At 37.9% G+C, this 21,931-nt stretch overlaps 1 protein-coding gene across 1 annotated transcript; it reads right to left on the reverse strand.

Moving 5' to 3' along the window:
• Nucleotides 1–913: 913 nt before the first annotated feature.
• Nucleotides 914–21,488, reverse strand: UCHL5 (ubiquitin C-terminal hydrolase L5). Its single transcript, XM_076339862.1, has 11 exons — nucleotides 21,322–21,488; nucleotides 19,679–19,742; nucleotides 17,205–17,310; nucleotides 9,327–9,452; nucleotides 9,179–9,240; nucleotides 8,971–9,101; nucleotides 7,287–7,350; nucleotides 6,088–6,190; nucleotides 5,505–5,618; nucleotides 3,428–3,526; nucleotides 914–1,528 (listed from the first exon to the last, which is right to left on the reverse strand). Exons 1-11 carry the CDS (start codon nucleotides 21,401–21,403, stop codon nucleotides 1,484–1,486), a joined length of 996 nt encoding a protein of 331 aa, XP_076195977.1. The 5' UTR covers nucleotides 21,404–21,488; the 3' UTR covers nucleotides 914–1,483.
• Nucleotides 21,489–21,931: the final 443 nt, after the last annotated feature.

Consider the following 21,931-nt stretch of genomic DNA (forward strand, 5'->3'; position numbering starts at 1 on the left):
TGATCAATTCTGTACAAACACAGACAGGGATTCTCATGTTCTTTTCCGAAACAGATCTTACCCTTCCAGCCACAGCAATGACGCAAGTGGATCCTTTCAGCAGTAGGAGAGCACAGTACGTGTTTTACTTCTTTGGCCAAAATTTTATCTTGTCAATATATATGCAATATATACGAAGCACCAACAGATAACAGAATTTGTTTCATATCAGGGTTTCAAAAAATTCTCTAAATATAGTATATTCTCATCACATAAGCCTACAAGACCAAAGGACCTCACAGTTCAATGAAGTATGCCTGCCTACAGGCAAAGTAAGCAAACCAAACTTCCTTTACTGGTTTTAAATGTCTTCCAAACAATCCAAGTTCTTTTGCTTGTTTTTCTTTCTATTTCTTGCCTGAGTCTTTTAGGAAAAAACTGGAAGTTTTCTAAATGAATTTATATACATGCTATACACTAACAGTGTTTCAGTTAATTCAAATATTATGTGTTGTTACAATGGCCTGTTACTACCCTTACCAAACCAATTTGCCTATTCATAGTTCACACACGAGCAGCACTAAGAAGGTAGGACACGACGTGAGCTCCATTCCCCAGATATTCCCTTTGGTCCATGGAAGACAGTTCAAGCATCTTCCATTACAATGTTGTTATCAACAAGAATCTTCCATACGTGTTTTTTCTTATATTAATTACCTCCCAAGGTCAATTGAAAAGCATTGTTTTAAAGACTTAAATTTAACATACTCTAGAACAGTACTACCTTATATCCAAGAATATTAACTCCCCAAAACAATAATGTGCCTTCTTTCTAACCCAAGTTTAGAACGCATATAATCAAAGTCACAAGGCTGATGACCTCCAATACATATCCTAATCATCTTATCCAATAATAAAATACCACAGAAGAAAGTTTGCCAAAATAAAAATGGGAATATTTATTATCTTTTCTACTAAAGCAACGCAGATCTTTTGAGATTATACATTGGTCTGTGCAAATGTTTCTACAGCTAAATTCATACTTTTCAATTTTGTAAAAAAATTAGACACATACTTCATAAAAAGAAAGACACGGGGTATATCACTGAACAATTGGATAGTATTATCATTGTTAGTAGGGATGAGCAAAGAAAGCTCATGCTTATACTTAAACTCTGGCATTTGTATCATTATCATATATTCAAGTGGGACAAAATGGGTACATTTGCCTTGCACATTTTTAGGTCCACTTCCCAAGCTTTTGGAAATCAGACAGACTGTTAAATACTGAATTTGACCAAGAGAACCTAAACATTACTTAGCAGTACTACATGCACAAGATGCAGGGGAAGGAAGAAAATTAGACCCGTGCATACAGTACAAGACAAACTGTTACAATTGTCAAACGTGCGCTGGACAAAATGTAAAGTTTATGAAAAGTTTATTTGTTGTCATGAAAATAGTTTCAGAAGCACATAATTGTATGTATTTTGCAAAGTCATCTTCACTTGGCCTCCTGAACTTTCTTGGCATTCTGTTTTTCTTTCGCCTAGAAAAAAAAAAGGGAGATGATGTTAAGCTCTGATAAGACTAAGATCTTCTTGAACCTTTGAATGATTACTCATTACATTTTTGAACATCCAACAAGATATGCTGTAGAAAGAGACATTTTAAATGTAAATTTAGACCCTTCAGAAGTATCCTACTACTGTTTCACTAGGTTCATATATAAAGCCTTTTAAGAATACGTATAGGTTTAAATATATAAGAAAGAAACTATAAGATTAGGTAAATTCCATAGGGGAAAAGAAGAGGTGAAAAAAAGCACTATTTTTAAAACATAATTTAACCTTCATTTTTCATACCTCCATATTCGTTTCATTTAACATAGGAATAACTCTTCCTAATGAAAACATTTTATGTCACAAGAAAACACTGCATTCAGATATACCGATTATCACAAATTAAAAGTCTGAAGCAACCAAGATCTTAGTTTTTTAGATCTTTCAAAAGAGCAGAGTGGAAAAAAAAACCCACTAGACTTCCTACCAAGATATCTGCAAACAGATTCTCATATAACTTGTATCAATTGATAGATAGTTCAAACTGACAGGGAACTAGCATTTTCTTCCTTATGAATTTAGTGAAAAAAAGAGGGGACAATTCAGATGCAATACTAGCCATCTTTCTGTCAAAACGTCTGTTCATTCTGAATCAGACTGCTGCTTGTTACCACTTATTATTGAACAGAACTGGATCTAATTCAGTGATTTCGAATGAAGATCTGTTATCACCAGCCACTCAGGTCCACTGGAAATTTACTTGTAAAAGAAGCTTGATGGTGTTATAAATAACTCTTATTAACATGAAACTGGATTAAAACTCACGGGTACCTTAAAAGTTACCCAAAGAAGGAAAAGATTAAAAACCAAATCCCAAAGTTACTGTCTTACAAACTACTGGCCTGCAAACATACTCTCCTAAGTAAATTCAGCTAAAGAATGTACTCATTAAATAATATTTAGCTCTTTTTTCATTATAATAATATAGAGATCCTTTTTCAGTGTGAGTTCAAAATTAGGGACACTGTCTATGGCACATGAGTAGATATGCAAGCCAGCACTGATCTTATTACAATTCAAGTACTTGACTAGCCATACAGTTTAATAACCTTGCCAAAGTGACAGACACACTTTAATAAACAAGCCTTAATACAAACCTTTACAGCAAATCAATGTTAATAGCTAGACACCTTAAAAAAGGGGAAAACAATGAGCCAGTAAATCAGTATAAGAACAGAGAAAATGAAGAGAACAAATTTCAAGCTACCTGAATTACCAGAACCTCTGTGCAAAGGTTGCCATCTAGTGTTGACAGCTAGATAAATCAACAAAACTGAGCATTAAGAGTCCAGGTTGGCAAAAGGGATCAATCTGGTACATACACATTGTTTATGTATACATTTAAATAATCTTCAGTTCAAAAAGGGATATCAAGATAGTATGGGGAACTCTACCACACACTAACTGGAGCTACACATCACAATTTTAATAGGACTTTTAATTTCCCATGTAGAAAAGCCCAAATCACGTGTCTCTTGTTTTGTAGCATCTTATGGCCTGTAATGTGATCCTTTAGATGCCTCTTCCTATATAACCATTAGAAAAATTTGTTTAGGTTATCAAAGGCGAGATACAGTTTGCCTTTGTATAATAGTGCAAAGTTGGTTAGTTCTACAATCTCCAGTCTCCATTGGAATGGTGCCTCTTGAGAACTGCAAGGGACTATCAGGTAAACTAGCAATATATCTGAATGTAGCAGTTTAAATAAGCCAACCCATGCCATTTATGCTTCCAAGATATTTGAATGCATTTTTTAATTTTAAGTAGAGGGTATGAAGAATTATAGTAATATACTGTTTCTTAAAAGTCAGCTAGGAAATACTCACTTTTTCTACTAATGGTATTAACTGTTGGTGCTCTGCTAGAGTCTTTAATAATTCCATGATAAAAGGCAGGTAGTTATGTTTTCTTCTAATATTTTCGATCTAAAAATAAATTAAAAGCATTAACAGAATTATTATATGGGTAAACAGGGATTTTTCCCATCCCCATCGTTGTCCCCCCCACCAAGAGCTGGAGTTCTTTCTTAAATTTCAGCCAGCTAAAAATAAAGTCAAACCAATAAAATTCTAAGCAAATGGTGAGAAAGTATATGCTGGATGAAAGGCACAAATTCTCTTTACGGTCTTTTGTCATACTAGCCAAAATACCCTCAATGATTAAGTAGGTTATATGGTTTAGCCACTGCTGTAACACTGACAAGTACTGTCATCTGGTCATTTTTTTTTCCTCAACTTAAATTGCAGTTTGACCTATGTATTTTTACAGTCCCTTGTGTAGTTGTGGCCTCAGCCTAGGCTGAAGACTTAAGCATTTCTGTAATGCAAAAACATAACTATTTTTGTTATACTAAACACTTTGCAGCTTCTACAGTGGTTCAGTCCTTCAGAAAGGTAGGAGATTGTTTGGTTTGTCAACTGAGAGGAATGATGTCCATAGACCCCAAGTAGATACCCCAACATAAAAAAAAAAAAAGTGGACTTTTAAGCAGTTTCCAAAATATTTCCACATACAATTAGGAACTTCAAGGTTTTTTGCCCCCCAATTTCATTTGTTTGCTTACTCTCATGCTTGGTAAAACACATGCTTTGTTTTTTGTTTGGGGTGGTTTTGTTGTTTTTTTTTTTTTTTTTTTTTAATAGTTTCTTGAATTGCATCCTGATGCTGCGGAACAGAATGCAGTGACACTGCTTTAGAGGCAGATAACAATGACACTTTACAACTTAACAAATGTACTGTAGAAATATATCTGAAATTATCATTAGAATTATTGAAGTCTTGGTCTGTACCTTCTAGAAACTAGTGAAAACATTTTGTGTTTTTTCCACTAAAAAAGAAAGAAATCTAGTGAAAACATTTCTTTCATTTCTTTATCCTTTGATATATACAACTTTTATTTTAAAACTTATTTTTAATCTAGCCGCTTTCTATACACCACCCCCCCCCAAATAGGTTAAGGGATTAAAAAAAGGAAAACAAAAATTTGGTTACCCAGCCTTTTCCCACCCCTCAAAAGATTCCTTTAAAAGTATTAGGGAATTATCAAAAAAAGTTGCAAGTGATGATCTCAGAGAAACTTTCCCATATCTCATTTTCATTAATACCACATCATGTCAAAGAATGATATGCTTTCCGTGCACACGCATAAAGTACTTATTTAGGAAAATGCAGAACATGCCAATTGTGTCTTCACTTCTTCCTGCAGAGGAAAAGGCAGCAGGTGAACTATAACAAAAGAACAATTCAAGTACCCTAGGAGAGCTTCCTTCACTAAAAGCTATGCATGTACCTATATGTCAGATTAGAAGATGTATATGTAAACACAGAATGAATCTATACACGAAGTTCACAGAATCTCCCAATTAACCTTCATTATCAACTGATGCATGAACATTCTTCATTACTGACAATGAGAGCTGGAAGAGCTTATATGAACGCTCTGTAGAAAAAAAGAGTTACTACTAACACATCGAAGTCGTCCTAGTAAAAACAAACAAAAAACCCTAACTTAGTAAGAGGCTACTGTTACATATAGTAGTGTAATTAGCAACTCCAGCAAGAAAAGGCTGATCGGCCTTCTGGAACACGTAGAGCAATTTCTTGGTAGGAGTTGTAGAACTCCCTGTGCTTAAAAAGTATTTTAAAGTGAGAAAGATACAAAGAAGTGGCAAAACAAAGGGAGCTACAAAGACCATTACAAACTCACTTGTAAGCCTTATGCTAAAAGGAAGCAAACTGATAATTAACCTGTAAATTCAGGAATGCAACATGATTTACATAACACTGTTTTTAGTACCCATCCAATTCCTTTAGATTAACTGCAACAGCCTCCCATAGATATAAAAACTGGCTTTTTCTTACAACTTTCCCAAGAGTTTAATCAGAAAAGCAAAGGCTACTTACCTTATATCTTTTTAATTTTTGGTTCTCTTCTTCAATTAACATCTGGTATTTTGCAACTTCTGATTGTATAGAACTTAACATATTACTACTTTGATCTGTATCCATAGGCTCCTCCTTCCACAAAACAGAAAAAGTTAAATGGATGATGTTACTGCATTTTTTTTATTTTTATTTTTTTTTTTAAATTAAAATAAGTCTTGTCTTAAGAGTATTTATATCACAGAAAGATTCAGTTTTGCTCACAGTTACAGGAACATTCAAGGAATTTCCACAGTTAGTTATAAGCAGATTAGCTCAGTACTAGGAAAAGAATAGTTTCACTACCACAGCACATTAGTCAAGACAGAGCACCACAATGACATGGTGATACTGTACCGAGTGCTCAAATTAGCTCACTCAGAACTAACCAGAGCTGAATCAGTGCATCCACACAGCACTGCACTGTGCTGGACAGATATGTAATAGCAATCCTTCCCCGCTTTTTTTAGTGATACTCCATTTGGAGCAAGGAGATGAATAATAAAGCGAAGAGACAGAACTATTCTCAGAGAACTAGTCCAGTAACTTAAATACCATGGCCTACCTCTGCAAGTTGCTGCTGTAATTCTGCAATCCTCTGCTCATATATCATCTTCCTGTCAGATACAATAGCCATCAAGTTAAACCTTATCTCACCTTCACTGTATCTAAATGAGGATGAAAAAACCCAAACAAAACAAAAAACACTTTCAAAAATTAATGATTAACATGACAACTCAAAAACCTCCTCCACAATTTCATTATAAGGGAACGCATTTTGTGGAAAAAAATCTAAATGAATCTATTAAATTAAGTTGTGCTACAGATCCAATCTCGCCACAAAATAAAATCAGACCTCAGATGAGCACTATCCAATATGTAACTCCTAATAACCTCCTCTCCCGAGATATTACTGTACCCATCTGTGGTCACAAAAAATAAATATTGAAACTGTCCAAAAAAGAAAACAAAACATGATATAGTTGACAACAAAACTTGCACAAGACTGCTGCATGCAATAGTTTTTACTTTCTCATTACTGTTACTTGTTAGAAAACGTTGGAGACTTCTTCATACAATGTGAAAAGTACATTCAACAACTGGAGTAGCAGGCCTTTCAGAGTTTAGATTCTCCAAATGCGACTTGGTAATGTTTTGTTTATAAAAAAAAAAGTCTTCAAGTAAAAGACTTTGAAAATTATTTTCTAAAAATGGCATAAAATCAACTTTATTTCTAACACGTTTGGGGCTGCAGCTTGGGGTCACAGCTAAGAAAACTTCTGCAGTATGTTTTTCTAGTTTAAATTTCTAAAACAAGCCACATACCTAAGGAAAACTTGTCCTCTGTAAATACCAGCTGTATGGATATAGTTATTATCTGGTATTTTTAATTATAAGCGCACACACAAACTTTATCCATGGTAATGGCACTCAGTTTTCTCTCACAAAGACCCACAGCTGTCTAACAGAGTTAATCATCTTGCTCTTCCTTTTTTAGAGTACTAGCAGGATCTCTCTGCACTACACAGGTACCTACTTTGATTAATCATACAGGAACACAGTGTATTTGAGACTTATCTATCGTCACATTTGGCTCATGTTGGGCAACAGGTTCTGAAGTCACAGTGATATGCACATAAAAATGATGCATAAGCGTCATTCCTTAGAAATTCAGTTGAAAGCCTTTAATTGAACGAAATTAAGAATAACGATTTTTTAAACATATATAAGGTGCTGTATTTTAAAAGCATCATAACCATTTACTTTTGTATACGTTTCTCTATGACAGGCCGTACAGCACTTATCCAGTCATCTTGATTGCATGCACCTAGAAAAAGCACACAGAGAAAAAATTAATCTTCTTTGCAAAATTTATTGCAAATTCAAGACTTGTATAATTCAGGCTTATGCAGCAACTTCAGAGTATGTAACAAGTTTTTCCTTGGCAACTGCAATCTCCTATTACTCAGGTGATTTTTTTAGGAGGTGGAAGACACATTTTTTAATACCAATATTTACATAATGTACTGGCCAAAGCAATGGAGCAAACCTAAATTTTAAGGGCATAAGCATCTAACATTTATTTTGTTGATAACAAGAAACAAGGGGGGGGGGGAAGTATGTTATGTAAGATTTTTATGACACAAAAGAAATCAGTTGGTATGACAACATAAAAGTAGACAGCAAAAGAAATAAGTATGGATAGTTACAGCTGCTCCATTTAGACAAAATAGAGTTAATACTATGTAGATGCAATACAATGTTAAACAGTCAGACACAGAAAAAAATATAAAAGGATTTATGATAGATAACTTGATTTTAAGATAAATGAGAGAATAACTAAAGGTGATTTCTTAAGTTGATAATGCCTCGTTAACAATTTCAAGACCTTAAAGCAAATGAAAAGACACATGATCTTGTGACCATAGAAGTTATGCTACTGGTAGGTCTGCAGACTGTATAGACTCTCTAGCCAGACTAAAGATGAGATTTAGCAGCAAGCCATTACTCAGCTTAAAAATAAATACAACTGTCAAGAAAATTGGGAAAACACTCTGGAAAGGGAGTGTGGAACATACTGAGATTATATCAGACTCAAAAGAAAGTGCAGACACATGATAGCCACTGTAGAGCTTTTCAAGACACAAGACGGCACACATACCGCAAGTTAAGAAAAATTACAAGACAAAACAGGAACAAGTCTTAACAGAGCGTAGAACTATGCTAAAAGTAGCTATTCTTTTTTAAGGTATTGGGAAATATTTGCTACCTAAGAAGCAAGAGGGCAGTGTGTAAACACCAGCCACATAATGTATAAAAAGTGTATGGAGTCAGCTGTATACATGCTCCCACAGAAGAAACAAACAATAAAATAAATGGACAGATTATAATCAACCCGGAAAAAAAAAAAAGAAGCAGCTTTGAAAACATGACATGGGAATTGTCTTGGGTGACAATACCACAAAAAGGAAAACATGGGGAAAAATATTAACAAAACGAATTGCATGCTATCAGTAAGGAAAGCAAAGAGATTACATAGTTTTACCAGGTTTTGTTAGAGACAGCTCAGAACAACAACATATTTCCTCAGGTAAGGAGAGTAAACATCCACAAGAAGTGGGTTATATAAACTTCTCTCTGGCAACAAAACTATTAAGGTATTGGAAGCCCGCTGGATTGCATGGCCTGTTCATTTGATTACTGAATGAAAGGAGAGATAATCAGAAACGTGGAGGAAGCAGGAAGAAAACTGCATTTTCAGACCAACAAAAATAAAACAGTATCAATGACTGCAAAGAAGTACGAGCCTGAATAGCGCATTAAGAAAACTTTAAAGATATGCTTTATTTTAATAAATATCTTGGTTTGATCCTATAACATACAACCAATTTGTTGCAATAAGCTGTTGTTAAAATGAAGGATGTTCAGAAAAAATATAAAATATTACCTAAATCAATTGGTCCTTCCCTTAAGCCATCTAGTTCATATAGCCGTCCATTAACAGGAACATAGCTTACAAAGTGAAATGCATCTTCCTCTTTTGCTGAAGACTTTGCATCAAATTCAAACATCTGTTGTCTGCAAAGAAAATTTTAAAAAATCTGAGATGAAAAAGAATTTGCTTGAATTTTGCCTAGATTTAAAACATGTGTTACCTGGCAAAACTGTTGTGAACCTGCCGAATAACTTCTGAGTTGCTTAGTGCCAAACCTTTCATCTGAAAGTAAGTAACAAAATTAAATCGTAAGCCAACGTAGACATAACACCATAATACTTAAAATACAGAAAATAGTAGGCACTTACCGCAGCATCAAAACTTTGTGAAAATTCTTTAAATTCTGACAACGTCTCTCCTAGATGGATATCTTGATGAGCACAATTTAATAGCACACTTACTATGGCTTGAGTAGCACAAGCATTATTAATTACCTAGAAAAAAAGTGTTGAGAATTTGTTCAGTACTGGTGATAAAAATTTAATTTAAGCTGGGCAACATTTTTCATTACAAACACACTTTCTATGCTGATTCACATTAGAGCTTCACTCTAAAACAGGCAGCAAATCTAGTGTGAGTAGCCACAGAAAAGCCTTTGCTGTAGGAGACTAATAAAATGAGCGCTGGATGGCTGTCATATACAATTCATTGATAAAACTGATATTTCACACCTCTACTTAGAAACTCTGTCATTCTACTGCCTTACCACCTCCCTAAAGTGATTAATAAAGGACATAGAAGAAATACAGGAACCCTCTGATCTCAGTGGAAAAACAAATACAGTACTATTCAAAGCAAGCTGCCCAAATTATGTTATTGTATCTATGGTCTTAAAAAAAAGTCAACTTTCCCAAAAAGAATGTCCTTCAAATAATCAGAATTCCTACCAGGAGTAGGAGCTCAAAAAGATATTAATTTGGGGCAATAAAGCACATTATGGAACCTAGAATTTTTATAAAAAGGTTGTGTTGGACAGAAAATTTCAAATATCCTAGGGATAAACTAAAAAAATTTAAAGGTGTTCCAAGTTGTAAAGATTTTTTAAAAGACCGTTTGCTGAATAGTAAGCCATATGAAATTCTAGATTTTTCAGTTGTTTCTTAATTTACAATATACCTATCCTTTTCAACCTAGCATTTAAGTTACTAGTTTGTGTGACACTGTTCCTTAGACTTAAGCATTAAATATTCCGTTTTTAGAAAATATGAACAAACCCCTTGATACTACAGCCATGTCTTTAATGTTGCTTAGTAATACCCAAACTACGTTATTGAAAGAGAGAGACTACAAGGATTATTAAATATAATCTAAGATTTAATTAAAAGCACAGTAATCAACATAATACAAGAAAGACTTCATATTAGCAGTTTTTTCTCAGCTATAGGCTGGGAAAAATAATGTATCTTCAGTCTATGAGACTATTTTGCAATTGAAAATGCTACTTCAACCTTCGGACTGGGAAAGAGGATGTTGATTTTGTATTAAAAAAAATGAAAATTAGTTCAGGGCCGTGAATGCGAAACCACTTCCAACAAGAAAGGAGAAAGAAAGAAAAAAAGAGAAAAAACAACCAACCTGTTTTACAATCAAAGCTAGTCCCTAACAAAGGAAAACCTACTATGTTAATACTATAAGCCACATCATATATTCATTTTCTAAACTTCAGGGTGTTGTCCGTTCAGATTATGTCTGTATAGTGCAGATGATAAAGAAATAATAAAGCACTTCTTAATTTAAGAAAAATACAATCTAGTTGACTTAAATGGTAATCAAGGGAGTCAACTACACACGCAGAACAGATTGCAGCAACTGAAACTCATTAAACAAACTGCAGGTACACAAGCTAAAGGGTAGGGTTCACACAATTACAAAATAAAGGACATAGAAGGAAAATCCATCAAGGGCAGTGAAATAATGAACAGCAGCAGAAAAATTAAAAGCCACATACTAGAATGACATAATTTGAAAGAATTAATACTGTAACAGAAGGAACCAAGAACTAAAGATTCTCTGAGATATGACTAGAGAATATATGACTAGAGACAGTTGTAAAAGTAGTACTAGGATGAAAGCAAGAAGATGCTAAACGGATTAGAGGGGGCTAACCTGAAGCAGCGGTTACAAACATAATTAAGCTGATAGAGAAAGGAGAAAGAAGGTAGAGACACCTGTGGCGAAGAACTATTAGAACAGTGCTATTACAATGAAGGGAGGGTCACTACAGCAAACTGCACTTGTTAAATGGTAACTAATACAGGACATTATAGGAAGAGACAGCACTAAGTGGTAACTATTTTTACTGAAAAAAAATCAAGACGGAATATTCAGTTGCTCTGGCAGACCGCTAACCCAATAATGGCTTCAAAAAAGGGAGGGGACATTAAGTGAGATTTTGTGCCTACAGGCAAGATCAACACAGAAACTGTGTTGGACCAGCTGGATACAGGAGCTTTAAACAACAGCAAAAATAGGAGGAAACATTAAACTCAGCAGGGAATTAGCGGTCTCATCGCATATTTGCCTTTCAGCATAAATATATTTCTGTATTCCAACTACAGTATGAGAGGAGTCTGTTAAGTATATAAGGACCAAGCTAAACAATCTCGTCTTACTGCTAGAAAACAATATGCAACAGATTCAGATCTTAGACCAGTGGCCCCCCACTGTTGAAATGGAAATACATTACAGAACTACAAATTTTCTTCAGCAAGTGAGAGGCAGGAGGTAAGGAAAAGGCAGCAAGACTAGTCTTGTAGCTGAGGAATAGAAGCAAGTGCAGGTGATACACATAAAAGGACAGTGTGTTGCTGGATCTAGATGACATGAGAGAACTACCAAAATGGAAGAAGGAGGTACCTAGTTAGTGGTAGTTCATGGGCAGAGTAAAGAGCACAGAGTGAAGAGGAGGTGATTGCAGTAACAAACGTAGATGAGTGCAACGTTTATTTGTCACACAGGCACAGCATCCTATCAATGCACACAGCCAGTCCAGCACTGCTATACACACAAGCTAGCGAGTCCTTCGAGAAATTGGTCAGGATACACATCTACCCTAATTTCCAATGTATTTCTTACTTAAGGTGTCTCAGTGCTGGCAGAAAACATTTTCTGCATTTACATAGCATGACAATATATGCAGGTTGTCCCAGAAAGATTTTTATTTTGACTTGAGGAAACTTAAGAGGATTTTCTGCATTTGTCCAGAAATCCCAACATTTGCCTGTGTATTTTTGTCCAGGAAGTCCTAGTGAGATATTTGATTGATCAATATTCAGGACTCCAACTTAAAGCAGATACCCATATTTGAAAGATTTTGCTAGCAAAGCTACAAGGTGTATTTAATAACATTTGAAAGAAAATAATAATAAAATATATACAGATATATATGCACATTAGTGAGATGATCTCAAAAAAACCTGAGAAGATTGCCGTATCACCAAGTGGAGCTTAGCTTAAAACAAACAAAGGAACCACTTGAATAGGCCACTCTGGCACACTCTTCAATTAAGATGCGTAACTTCATAAGCATGCACCTTTCCCTAACAATCCAATCCGAGTTTCTGGATCAGCTTAAGGCACTTTAAGTTCTTGACTCACATCCTCTACCTGATGGATTACCTATTTTGTTTTTAAAAAAGCTGTGGACAACCCTGTGCTGCAATTGGTAGTATAACCAGCAAATCTCTGGGGTTCAGTTACTAAGCATCCTGATGTTACAAAGCAGTTGGCTTTACAAAGCTCAATGTGGAAAATTCAGCATTAGGACAAAGTTCTGAAATTTATTCTTGTTTAAAAACCCTATCTAATTTTATTTATTTATTTTTATTCCTTTGGAATAGAGATATAATCTTTCTGTAGTTATATTCAATTACTGAAAATCTCTTTCTGATTTTGATTAGATGTGTTGCAAGTTTGTTTTACTTCTTGGAAGTTATCTGTTATCCCAAGTCTGGCTTTAACACGGATATCTGATCATTCTTAATGTTACCAAACCTGAAAATGTCAAACATTTTGAGTTTGAAATCAAGTGAAGTATTGAAAATGTTAAAAAAATACATATAATGTGCTTCCATTAGTGGCACAAAGATAACTAAAGACCAATGTTTTGTTATTAACAGTATCATTTAGAAGATCCTCCTTCTGAAGGTATATAGATTTTATTCCAAATTAATGAAGTTAATGTTTTATTATCACAATTGTAATGTTTATCATCACAATGCAGCATAAAATAAATACATGGCACAAAACAAAGGCATGATACCAATACTTCAGTAATAAAACCTGAAGAGGTTATTAAACTAAAAAATTTTAGTACACAAGTCTGAAACAATGGCATTCTTTCTTGTCAAGAGACGCTTCCACTTCTGCAGTGATCAGCACAGAATACAGCTATTCAAAACAGTGCTGAAGACAGCTGAACACATTGAGTGGTACAATCGTGTAGCCACTGTATATAAAAATAGCAGCAAGGGCCTACTTAAGCAACACAGAAATCAGGAAATTCAGAGTTAAGGCTGAAATTGTATCCTTAACTCACCTCATTGTGCCTAGGTATCCTAGCTCAAAGGGTATGTAAGATCATCCAGAGTTCTGTGGCCTCAAATAGAGGACCAAATCATACCTAGGCATAACAGGGAGGCCAAATTTAACATGAATGCACATAAAAGTGACCGTTAAAAAAAAATCCTTTAATATGCATGCATATTAGACAGACTTTAAAATTCAACTCCCCCAGCATACTCGTGATTTAACTTTGAACAAGATCTAGTTGTCATTTGGAATTCAACTACATCGCTATGAAAGTGGATATGAGTAAAATATGAGCACGCACAAGCTTCTTATCAAAACTGCGTTTCCTAATGCAATTTTAAAGATGTTTTGCTTGACACAGTTTGAGAGCTGTAGCCTTTTACATCTAACTACTTCCCCCTCCCCCCCCCAAATGAAACAATTTTTAAGATGGAACATTTAATTAAAATTGAACAGAAATGGAGCCACGCTGTAATAGCATCATTTCTTTCCCATACTAAATTGTTGCTACATATTAACAGTTACTTAGTCTTGCTCATACAGGATTCAGAATGACCCTTTAAAACTTCTCTAGATCTCTTCCGATGGTAACATTTAAAAGAAGAAAATGTACGGGAAAGGAAAGAGAGCCAAAGACTTCTTGAGATTTTTTAGGGCTCCAGTGTCATGTCAGTTTTGAAGATACAGATCAACGGACCAATAATCTTAAATGTGATAAAAATTTTGCTAACCCAGAAAACAAATCTATTTGTTCTGGGGCTCGAGCCTAGAAATGAACATATAGTTATTTTACTCATCACTTTTGTAATTAAGAAAAAAAAAAAAGTCTTGACATCTGAAAAAGATTCTTGAAAGATAACAAAACCCCATCCTCAAGGCCACTGTAAAATTGGACTTAAAACCTGCATAGAGAAAATAAAAAGGCACATGAGCCCAGTTGCACGATAGCTGGGAGGAGTTGTTGTTTTACAATAGAAATATTTAATATTAACACTTGTTGTCCCTTGTGCTCCTGGGTGACTCAGAAGGATTCACAGACTGCGGCTTCAAGAAATGCAATAACCTCAGCACTACTATAAAGAAGCTCCTGTTCTCTCTCACTTACCTTTCACCAGCTTTGGCCTGTACAGACTCACTGAACAAATACATCTCATAATGTGGCAGGAGACCAGCCCAGAAAATATGCACAGAGAATCTACAGAAAACTGCTGGCTGATGAGCTGCACTGGCTCATGGAAGTTCAATGAGAAGCTGAGCCATTGCAAGAGAGGAACAGAACCATGAAGTCAAAAGGAGACAGGTTGGGACGACCAAGACATCCTGCTCTCATCATCAGCAAATCATCAGATCAGCCACTTGCTTGAGAAAACATTATCAGTCCTCAAAACATAGCTTGTCGTTAGATCTCTAAGGCTAACTTCCTCCAACGTGAAAAGTCACCAGAGCTAAACTAGTATTACAAATCCCCCCAAAATATCAAAACCAGTTTCTTTCATTTATCTGTTGACTTTTAATTTCTTTGTGACTATTTCACTAGTTGTTTAGTCACAATACCTCAGTCCAGGCAAAACTGAACTGACGTGAAACACAAGCATATATATGTCTACAAAAAATGTTTTGATTTTGGTAAGCCACTGCACTTGACTAACAGACAATACCAAAACATGAAAAAGATACTCTAATTTTAAACTCTTTGCAAGTTACTTTTGAAACATATATTCCATGCCATCAAGTGGCATAACTAGGTACTACTATTTTAAAATAGTGAACACTTCTAGAAATTACTTTCCATGCTGAAATTAATGAATTCTTAGAGTCACTCCGGCATACCCTCCCTAAAGGCAGCAGGTGAAGGAGGGGGAAGATTAGAAAGTTCCTACACCTCCACAAAGAGGTTTCAGGCTTCAGAAAACAGTAAAAGATGAATGCTTCAAAGAAAGCTACAAAATAAAGAAGAGTCTTCATTGTTAGCCTTTAAATTTCTGCTTTTGATAGCAAGTCTAACATTATCCAAATTTTCTGCTGTACATTCTGCAATCCCAACTTAAAACTCAACAAAGCTCCTCTTAGCTACTTGCTTTTAAATACAGTAACAGGCTTCAAAAAGGGAAGCAGAGAGGGGAAAAAAAAAAAGCAAAAGAAGCGGAGCAAGCAGACAAATGCTTTGAAACTTTTCAGCGTCCACAAGAATAGCAATTCTGGGAGAACCTCATCTACTTACAGGAAACAAAGATGAAATCCCTTGAATGAGGGTAAATCTGCCTTCATCTTAAAAAAACCTCTCTAGATTCATACCAGAGAAATTTCCTCCTGCCACGTAACTACCCTTTGAGAGTTGTATCAGGGACTTTCCCTGAGGTTCTTTGCATCAAGGCTATTCTGTAGCCACAGCCTATTGATCACTAACAGTATGTTTGATTAGGTAGAAATCACAACCTAAACCAGTGTCTATCAGACCTATCAACCTATAAAGACATTTGGCAAACTACTGCTGATCATTGTATCGTAAGAATGGTGGACACTGCTTGGCAGAACTCAAGAGCTGCAGCAGGGAAAGAATGAAGAAAACAGTATTAAAAATGACCATAAAGTCATCCACAATAACATGAACAGCAAGGCGATTATAAAAGAAAGAGATTAAAGATGATTATCTGCACAACAGAAGCACATGTACAAAGTAGCCAGAGGAGCTATAGATACGCCTAATGTTTCCGTTGTTTTCCGTATTTCTATACTTTTAGCTAGAAGTGTGTGGAGACTTCTTTATATCCTGAAATTTACATACCAAACACTTCTGCTTTGGCGGGAGGGGGACAACCAGTCTGTGTGTCAGTTTTCATAGAAAGCCTAATAATTTGCCCTTCGATATGAATGCTTTGTAATTAACACATGTAGGGTTACACTTTTTGTTTGGACTGTTACGTTTATCACTGTTTGAGAAGCAGGTCTTGAAAAAGAGCTAAAAACATTTATTAAATACTCCCTACTTTCATTCCGATTACTTTCTCTTGCTTTTCATGCTTGCAAACAATACACACAGCAGCCTGTCAAAGCTAACAAAAAATTTCAGTACTACTCAGTATTTAATGAAACACAATGGATTACATTAGCAAAAACAATTTTTCCTGTAATTTCTAATTTAAACTCACCTTTCTGATTTAAATACTTAAAACTTTCATGCCAAAATGGTCTGCAGACTCTTAAAGGAAAGTATTATCCTAGAGTTATACTGCCCTGGCTGCAGAGCATTTGAGAAACACAAGAAATAAAAACTGGACCAAAACAAACATTTCTTCCTAGAATTTGTTGAAAGTGGTTTCAGAAAAATAATTTACTCGTTCTGCTGAGAACATTTACCAAGTAATTCTTTAATGCACAGAAAAGTTACTTACTCTTATAGGCGAGGGTTGACAAATAAATAAGAGCTTTACTCTTCCATACCTGATGATATTTTTGTCTGACTTGACAGAACAACATGATTTGCTTTGTTAATCATCTTTTAATACATAGTTCCTACTCTCACAGAATTTGTTAAAGTTATTTCACCTTGTAAAATGTTAATTTTTGTGTACATATTAACAAAAAGATAGTTTATTTTTCAGTATTAAAAGCTATGTTTCATGACATATCTAAGAAAAATACTGAACTTGCTGTACCTGTTTAGCAAAAAATATTGTATCCAGTCTGGAATCTTGAACAACAGAACCTGCTGGTTCCTCTCCAGGCTGCCACTTGAAGAGGAAAATCAGCCCATGTACTGGCCTAAAAAATAAAATTGATAAGAAAAAACATCACCTGTACTGATGAAAAATATCAAAGCCAGAAATCTCTACTATACTTTAACTGTATGCTAGTACAATAATTCTGTTAATTATTTCTTTCTAAACATAGGGAACTTGCACTGAAATTTTCAGATGTGGTCTTTTAATTAGGCAGAACATACTTCAGGCTTCTTTCCGTATATGCTAAACAATCCCAACCTGAATTAGCATTTAGTCAGTAATTTTTGCAAGTCAGGACTAGTTTTCCGAGTTACTGTAACTCTTCCAGTTGCACAATACTCATCTGAATTTGTTAGTGATAAAAAGTTATCAAAACGTTTGTCAATCATATTGTCCTGGTTTCGGCAGGGATAGAGTTAATTTCCTTCCTAGTAGCTGGTACAGTGCTGTGTTTTGGATTTAGGATGAGAACAAAGTTGATAACCCACCAATGTTTTAGTTGTTGCTAGGTAGTGCTTACACTAGTCAAGGACTTTTCAGCTTCCCATGCTCCACCGACTGAGAAGACTGGAGGTGCACAAGAAGCTGGGAGGGGGCACAGCCAGGACAGCTGACCCAAACTGGCCAAAGGGATATTCCATACCATGTGACGTCATGCTCAGCATATAAAAAGCTGGGGGAAGAAGAAGGGAGGGGGGGACGTTTGGAGTGATGGCATTTGTCTTCCCAAGTAACTGTTACGCGTGATGGAGCCCTGCTTTCCCGGAGATGGCTGAACACCTGCCTGCCGATGGGAAGTAGTGAATGAATTCCTTGTTTTGCTTTGCTTGTGTGCGCGGCTTTTGCTTTACCTATTAAACTGTCTTTATCTCAACCCACGAGTTTTCTCACTTTTGCCCTTCTGATTCTCTCCTCCATCCCACTGGGGGGGAGTGAGCGAGCAGCTGTGTGGTGTTTGGTTGCCGGCTGAGGTTAAACCACAACACATACAAGAACGGGAACTAAAGTTTTGGTAGTCCTTTTAGGCATAAATGAAATATTCAAAGAGGAGCTCTTGTGAAACTTCATGCTTTGAGTTATCTCTCTCAGAAGTAAGAGAAATCCAGTTTTCTCTTCTACTAAAATTGTGTCTTGCTTTTCAGACTGCATGTCTTACATAGTAAACAGCTTTTACTGCATATTGCACTGTATTTAGTATTCCCATATTATTAGTAAAGGAAATAATTCTTACAAAATCTACAGCTACATTAAATCAAAAACTTATTCATCATATCAACCTGAATTTAAGGTCATTGTCACAAAGATGCCACAAAAGGTTTATATACAAAAGGTAAACATACTACTGCACTGCATAAGAAACTTTTCCTAAGCTCTGACCAGAAGTCTGAGATGTTTTTTTTAAACAGTGGGTCCACTGAGGGAATTTGAAAAATACTATGTGTTATTATATTCTTTAACTCTTAGTGTTTAAGTTAAAATATTGTACGTGTGTGTGGGAAGGAAGGAAGCTGGTCATCATTCAAGACTAGAAAGATATACATCTGACAGTAGAAGAAAGCAAAGCTATTACTTGATGAACAAAACAGGTAATGTTTCTGATGAAGTATCATATTAAGTACATAGTGCAAATAAGCCACTTTTCAAGTAACATTTCTGCCATTCAGGTGTCACTTGTCAAATATCTTCAGTCAGATAAAAAATTCTAAAACTACATCTTCTGTACTAATTGCTACATCTTCTGAAAGATTAATTACACAAGCGTAGGATATTCACACAGGAATAGAGTACGGTCTGGGTTAGATGACGTTTTCCTCTTAAAATCTTATATGTGAACACAGGTAACACTTAATGCGTCACAGACAAAACAGTAAAAGAATTAATATTGCCTAATGAGAGCAGAACTGTTCCATATGGTATCAGTCATTGTCAGTTATAACAAGACTGCCTCCACATACATATCGAAGTGGTTCTGCACGAAAAACGAGCTGCAAAAGTACGCAAGTACAGTAAATTAATTTGTTTAAGGCAACAGATGCAATATCATGTTACGTGAGGAAGAAGGGAGATAAAGCAAGGAACAGAAGTTTGTCAAAGAATTTGTCAAAGGATATAACACAAGCCAATGACAAAATCATTAGAAATCTGTTTTCACATTCTAGCTGCTATTAGCATCTCTTTCCAAAACCAGAAAAGCCAGATTAAGTACCAAGGCATTAATAAAAAGTAATTTAATTGCCAGGTATTCAATTAAATAAAAATCCTAATGAACTTCCTCAGAAACTGAAGATAAAAAACAAACCCCAAACCCAAAAAACAGCCACCAAAAACCAGCTGAGTTTAGTACACATTCTTTCAGCGACTTCAGACAAATGTGAATAAAAAACATGCAGATTAGAAAAGTGCCTTACTTCAATTTTTCAAAGTTCTCTGGTTCCAAACTCCATATTTCTTCAACTTGTGCTCCTCTACAACCTGAAACAAGGGAAGATACAGGTTTCTTCAACTACCCCATTAAAAGGGATGCAGCCAGTAAAGATAGACAGATGAAAGAACTATGGTAACATTAAAAACTTGTATGTCCGGGTTACGGAAAAGTCTATTTACAGGCTTTAACTCATCTTCATTAAAAAAACAAACCAACCAAACAAGACAGGTCAAGAGAAATTATTTCAGGAATTTCTCCTGTGTATGGTGATGTTGTCTTTATAACACAGCTGCATTTAAAAAAGAAGCAGAGGAGATTAACATATCTTTGGTCACCTCATGTCCTTTGCTCAACTGAAAATAATATTGTTTTTAAAGACGTTGTCAGCTAGTCCAAAGCAGAACTTAAAACATCTATCTCCAGAGAAAGACCCATGGTAGTAGACTGAAAATACTGTAAACAATACACTCAAGCAATACATTTGCATAAGACAGAGCCCAAAAAGTTAAAATACTTAGTATGTGGAAGATAAATCTATTAGTTAAATAGAAACACAAAAGGAGAAGCATGCCTGGACTTCACTTGTGAGAAAAAGACGTGACAGAAATTATAAATCAATGTACCCTAGCATAAAATCATTTTGCTTCTTTGGCCCAAATCCTGTGTAGACTTATCTGTGGTTTTAACCATATAATCACGGTATTGCCAAAGATATTAAATGCAATTCAATGTAAGATTTAATATTGTAAAAGCCAAAGTAGCCCCTTGCAGGCTACCCAGCCTACTGCCAAGCACCACAGCTCAGCTTGGTCACAGCCCTTTCACATAACGTCCTCCCTCCTGGAGGCTCTGTAACTGAGTCAGCTGGCACACCACCCGAGCACGTATCTAGCCCTTTGCAAATGCTGGTGTTCTCCCCTACGCGGCACGTGCTTATCAAGCTCTCCGGCAGAAGCGTACGCGTGCCCTGGGTGATAGGAGGGGCTCCGTTGCACAGCCCGCCCTGCGACTGGGCACCCACCGCCCTGAAACCGGTAACACCTGGGCCGCGGCGGGGCAGCCCGATGCCGCGGCTGGGGCTCGGGGCCCTCACAGCTCCCCTCAGCCGAGAGGCTGGCCGCTGCCCGCGGTGTGAATATGTGTGCAGGCTGCCGGGGAAGCACAGCGCTGCAAAGCGGGAAGCGCTAGGCGCTGCGAGCACGGCCCAAGGCCGGGATAGCCGCGCAGAGGTCGCAAGATACACGTTCATTCCCACTCGCGTCCGTTTACCGCCACACCGCCAACTTCCACAGGAGCACGTTTCACGACACTCCCGTACCCCTGCGGCAGCGCTCACTCCGCCGGCGCGGGCTGGCGGGGCGCGTCGGACCTCGGCCCGAGCTTCCCCGCCGCCGTACACCGTCCCCTTTCCCACCCGGCCGGACCGCAGCCGCGCCGCGGCCCGGCTCAGCCCACCGGGGCCCCGCGCCCTTCGCCAGGGAACCGGGCAGAGCCCCACCGGACGCGGCGGGCGGGCCGGTCTTGCACCAGCGCGGGAACAGCCGCAGCCACCGGCGGGGCCGCGGCCTCAGAGCTTGTCCAGCGGCGCGACCCCAGCGCCCGGCCCCGCTCCCAATTCTCCCTCACCGAAGCCCTTGATGAGCTCCGTGAAGACGCCCGGGTCGCTCTCCATGAGGCACCACTCGCCGGCACTGCTCCCTCCCGACATGGCGGCGGCCCGCGCGCTCCCTCAGGCTCGGCGCCGCCGCCGGCCGGTCAAGCTGCGAGGCCGAGGCACGCCGATCCCTTCCCGGCAAGCCCCGCGGCCCCCGCCGCGCCTGTCATCTCTATGGTGAGGCGGGGCGGGAGCCGGAAGCGACGGCGGGGACTGGATCCGGGGCAGCCTCCCGCTGCCGGCGGTGGCACCGCCCCGGCCGCGGAGGGGCCGCGCCTCCACCCTGAGGCTCCTCTCCTGTGGCGGCGGAGGGGCGGCGGGTGGAGGACACCCTCTGCGCTGTGGCAGGAAGCGGTTCCGGCTCGGCGGCGCGGCTCCATCCGGGCACTGGGATGCGGCCGCGGGGAGCGGTGGGCGCGGCCCCATCCGGGTCCCGGGGATGCTGTCAGGGAGCCGGCGGGGCGGGGCTGGGCTGTGGGAGACGCCGAGCCTCTGGCGGCCGGAGCGGGACCCGCCCTGCCTGACCCCCGCGCCCGGAGCCGGCTCTGCTACCGCCCGCCGTCCCGGGCCTCCCCCCCCACT

Source organism: Aptenodytes patagonicus, chromosome 5 (assembly GCF_965638725.1).
Source record: "Aptenodytes patagonicus chromosome 5, bAptPat1.pri.cur, whole genome shotgun sequence".
NCBI classification, from domain to species: Eukaryota; Metazoa; Chordata; class Aves; order Sphenisciformes; family Spheniscidae; genus Aptenodytes; species Aptenodytes patagonicus.

What these genes read in the sequence shown, in the direction of transcription:
- UCHL5 (XM_076339862.1), bottom strand. Translation starts at nt 21,403, where the DNA reads ATGTCGGGAGGGAGCAGTGCCGGCGAGTGGTGCCTCATGGAGAGCGAC. An exon ending in CAATATTTTTTGCTAAACAG is followed by an intron (nt 9,453 to 17,204) that starts GTACAGCAAGTT and finishes CTTTTTTTCTAG; the next exon opens with GTAATTAATAATGCTTGTGC. An exon ending in CACAAAGTTTTGATGCTGCG is followed by an intron (nt 9,241 to 9,326) that starts GTAAGTGCCTAC and finishes ACTTACTTTCAG; the next exon opens with ATGAAAGGTTTGGCACTAAG.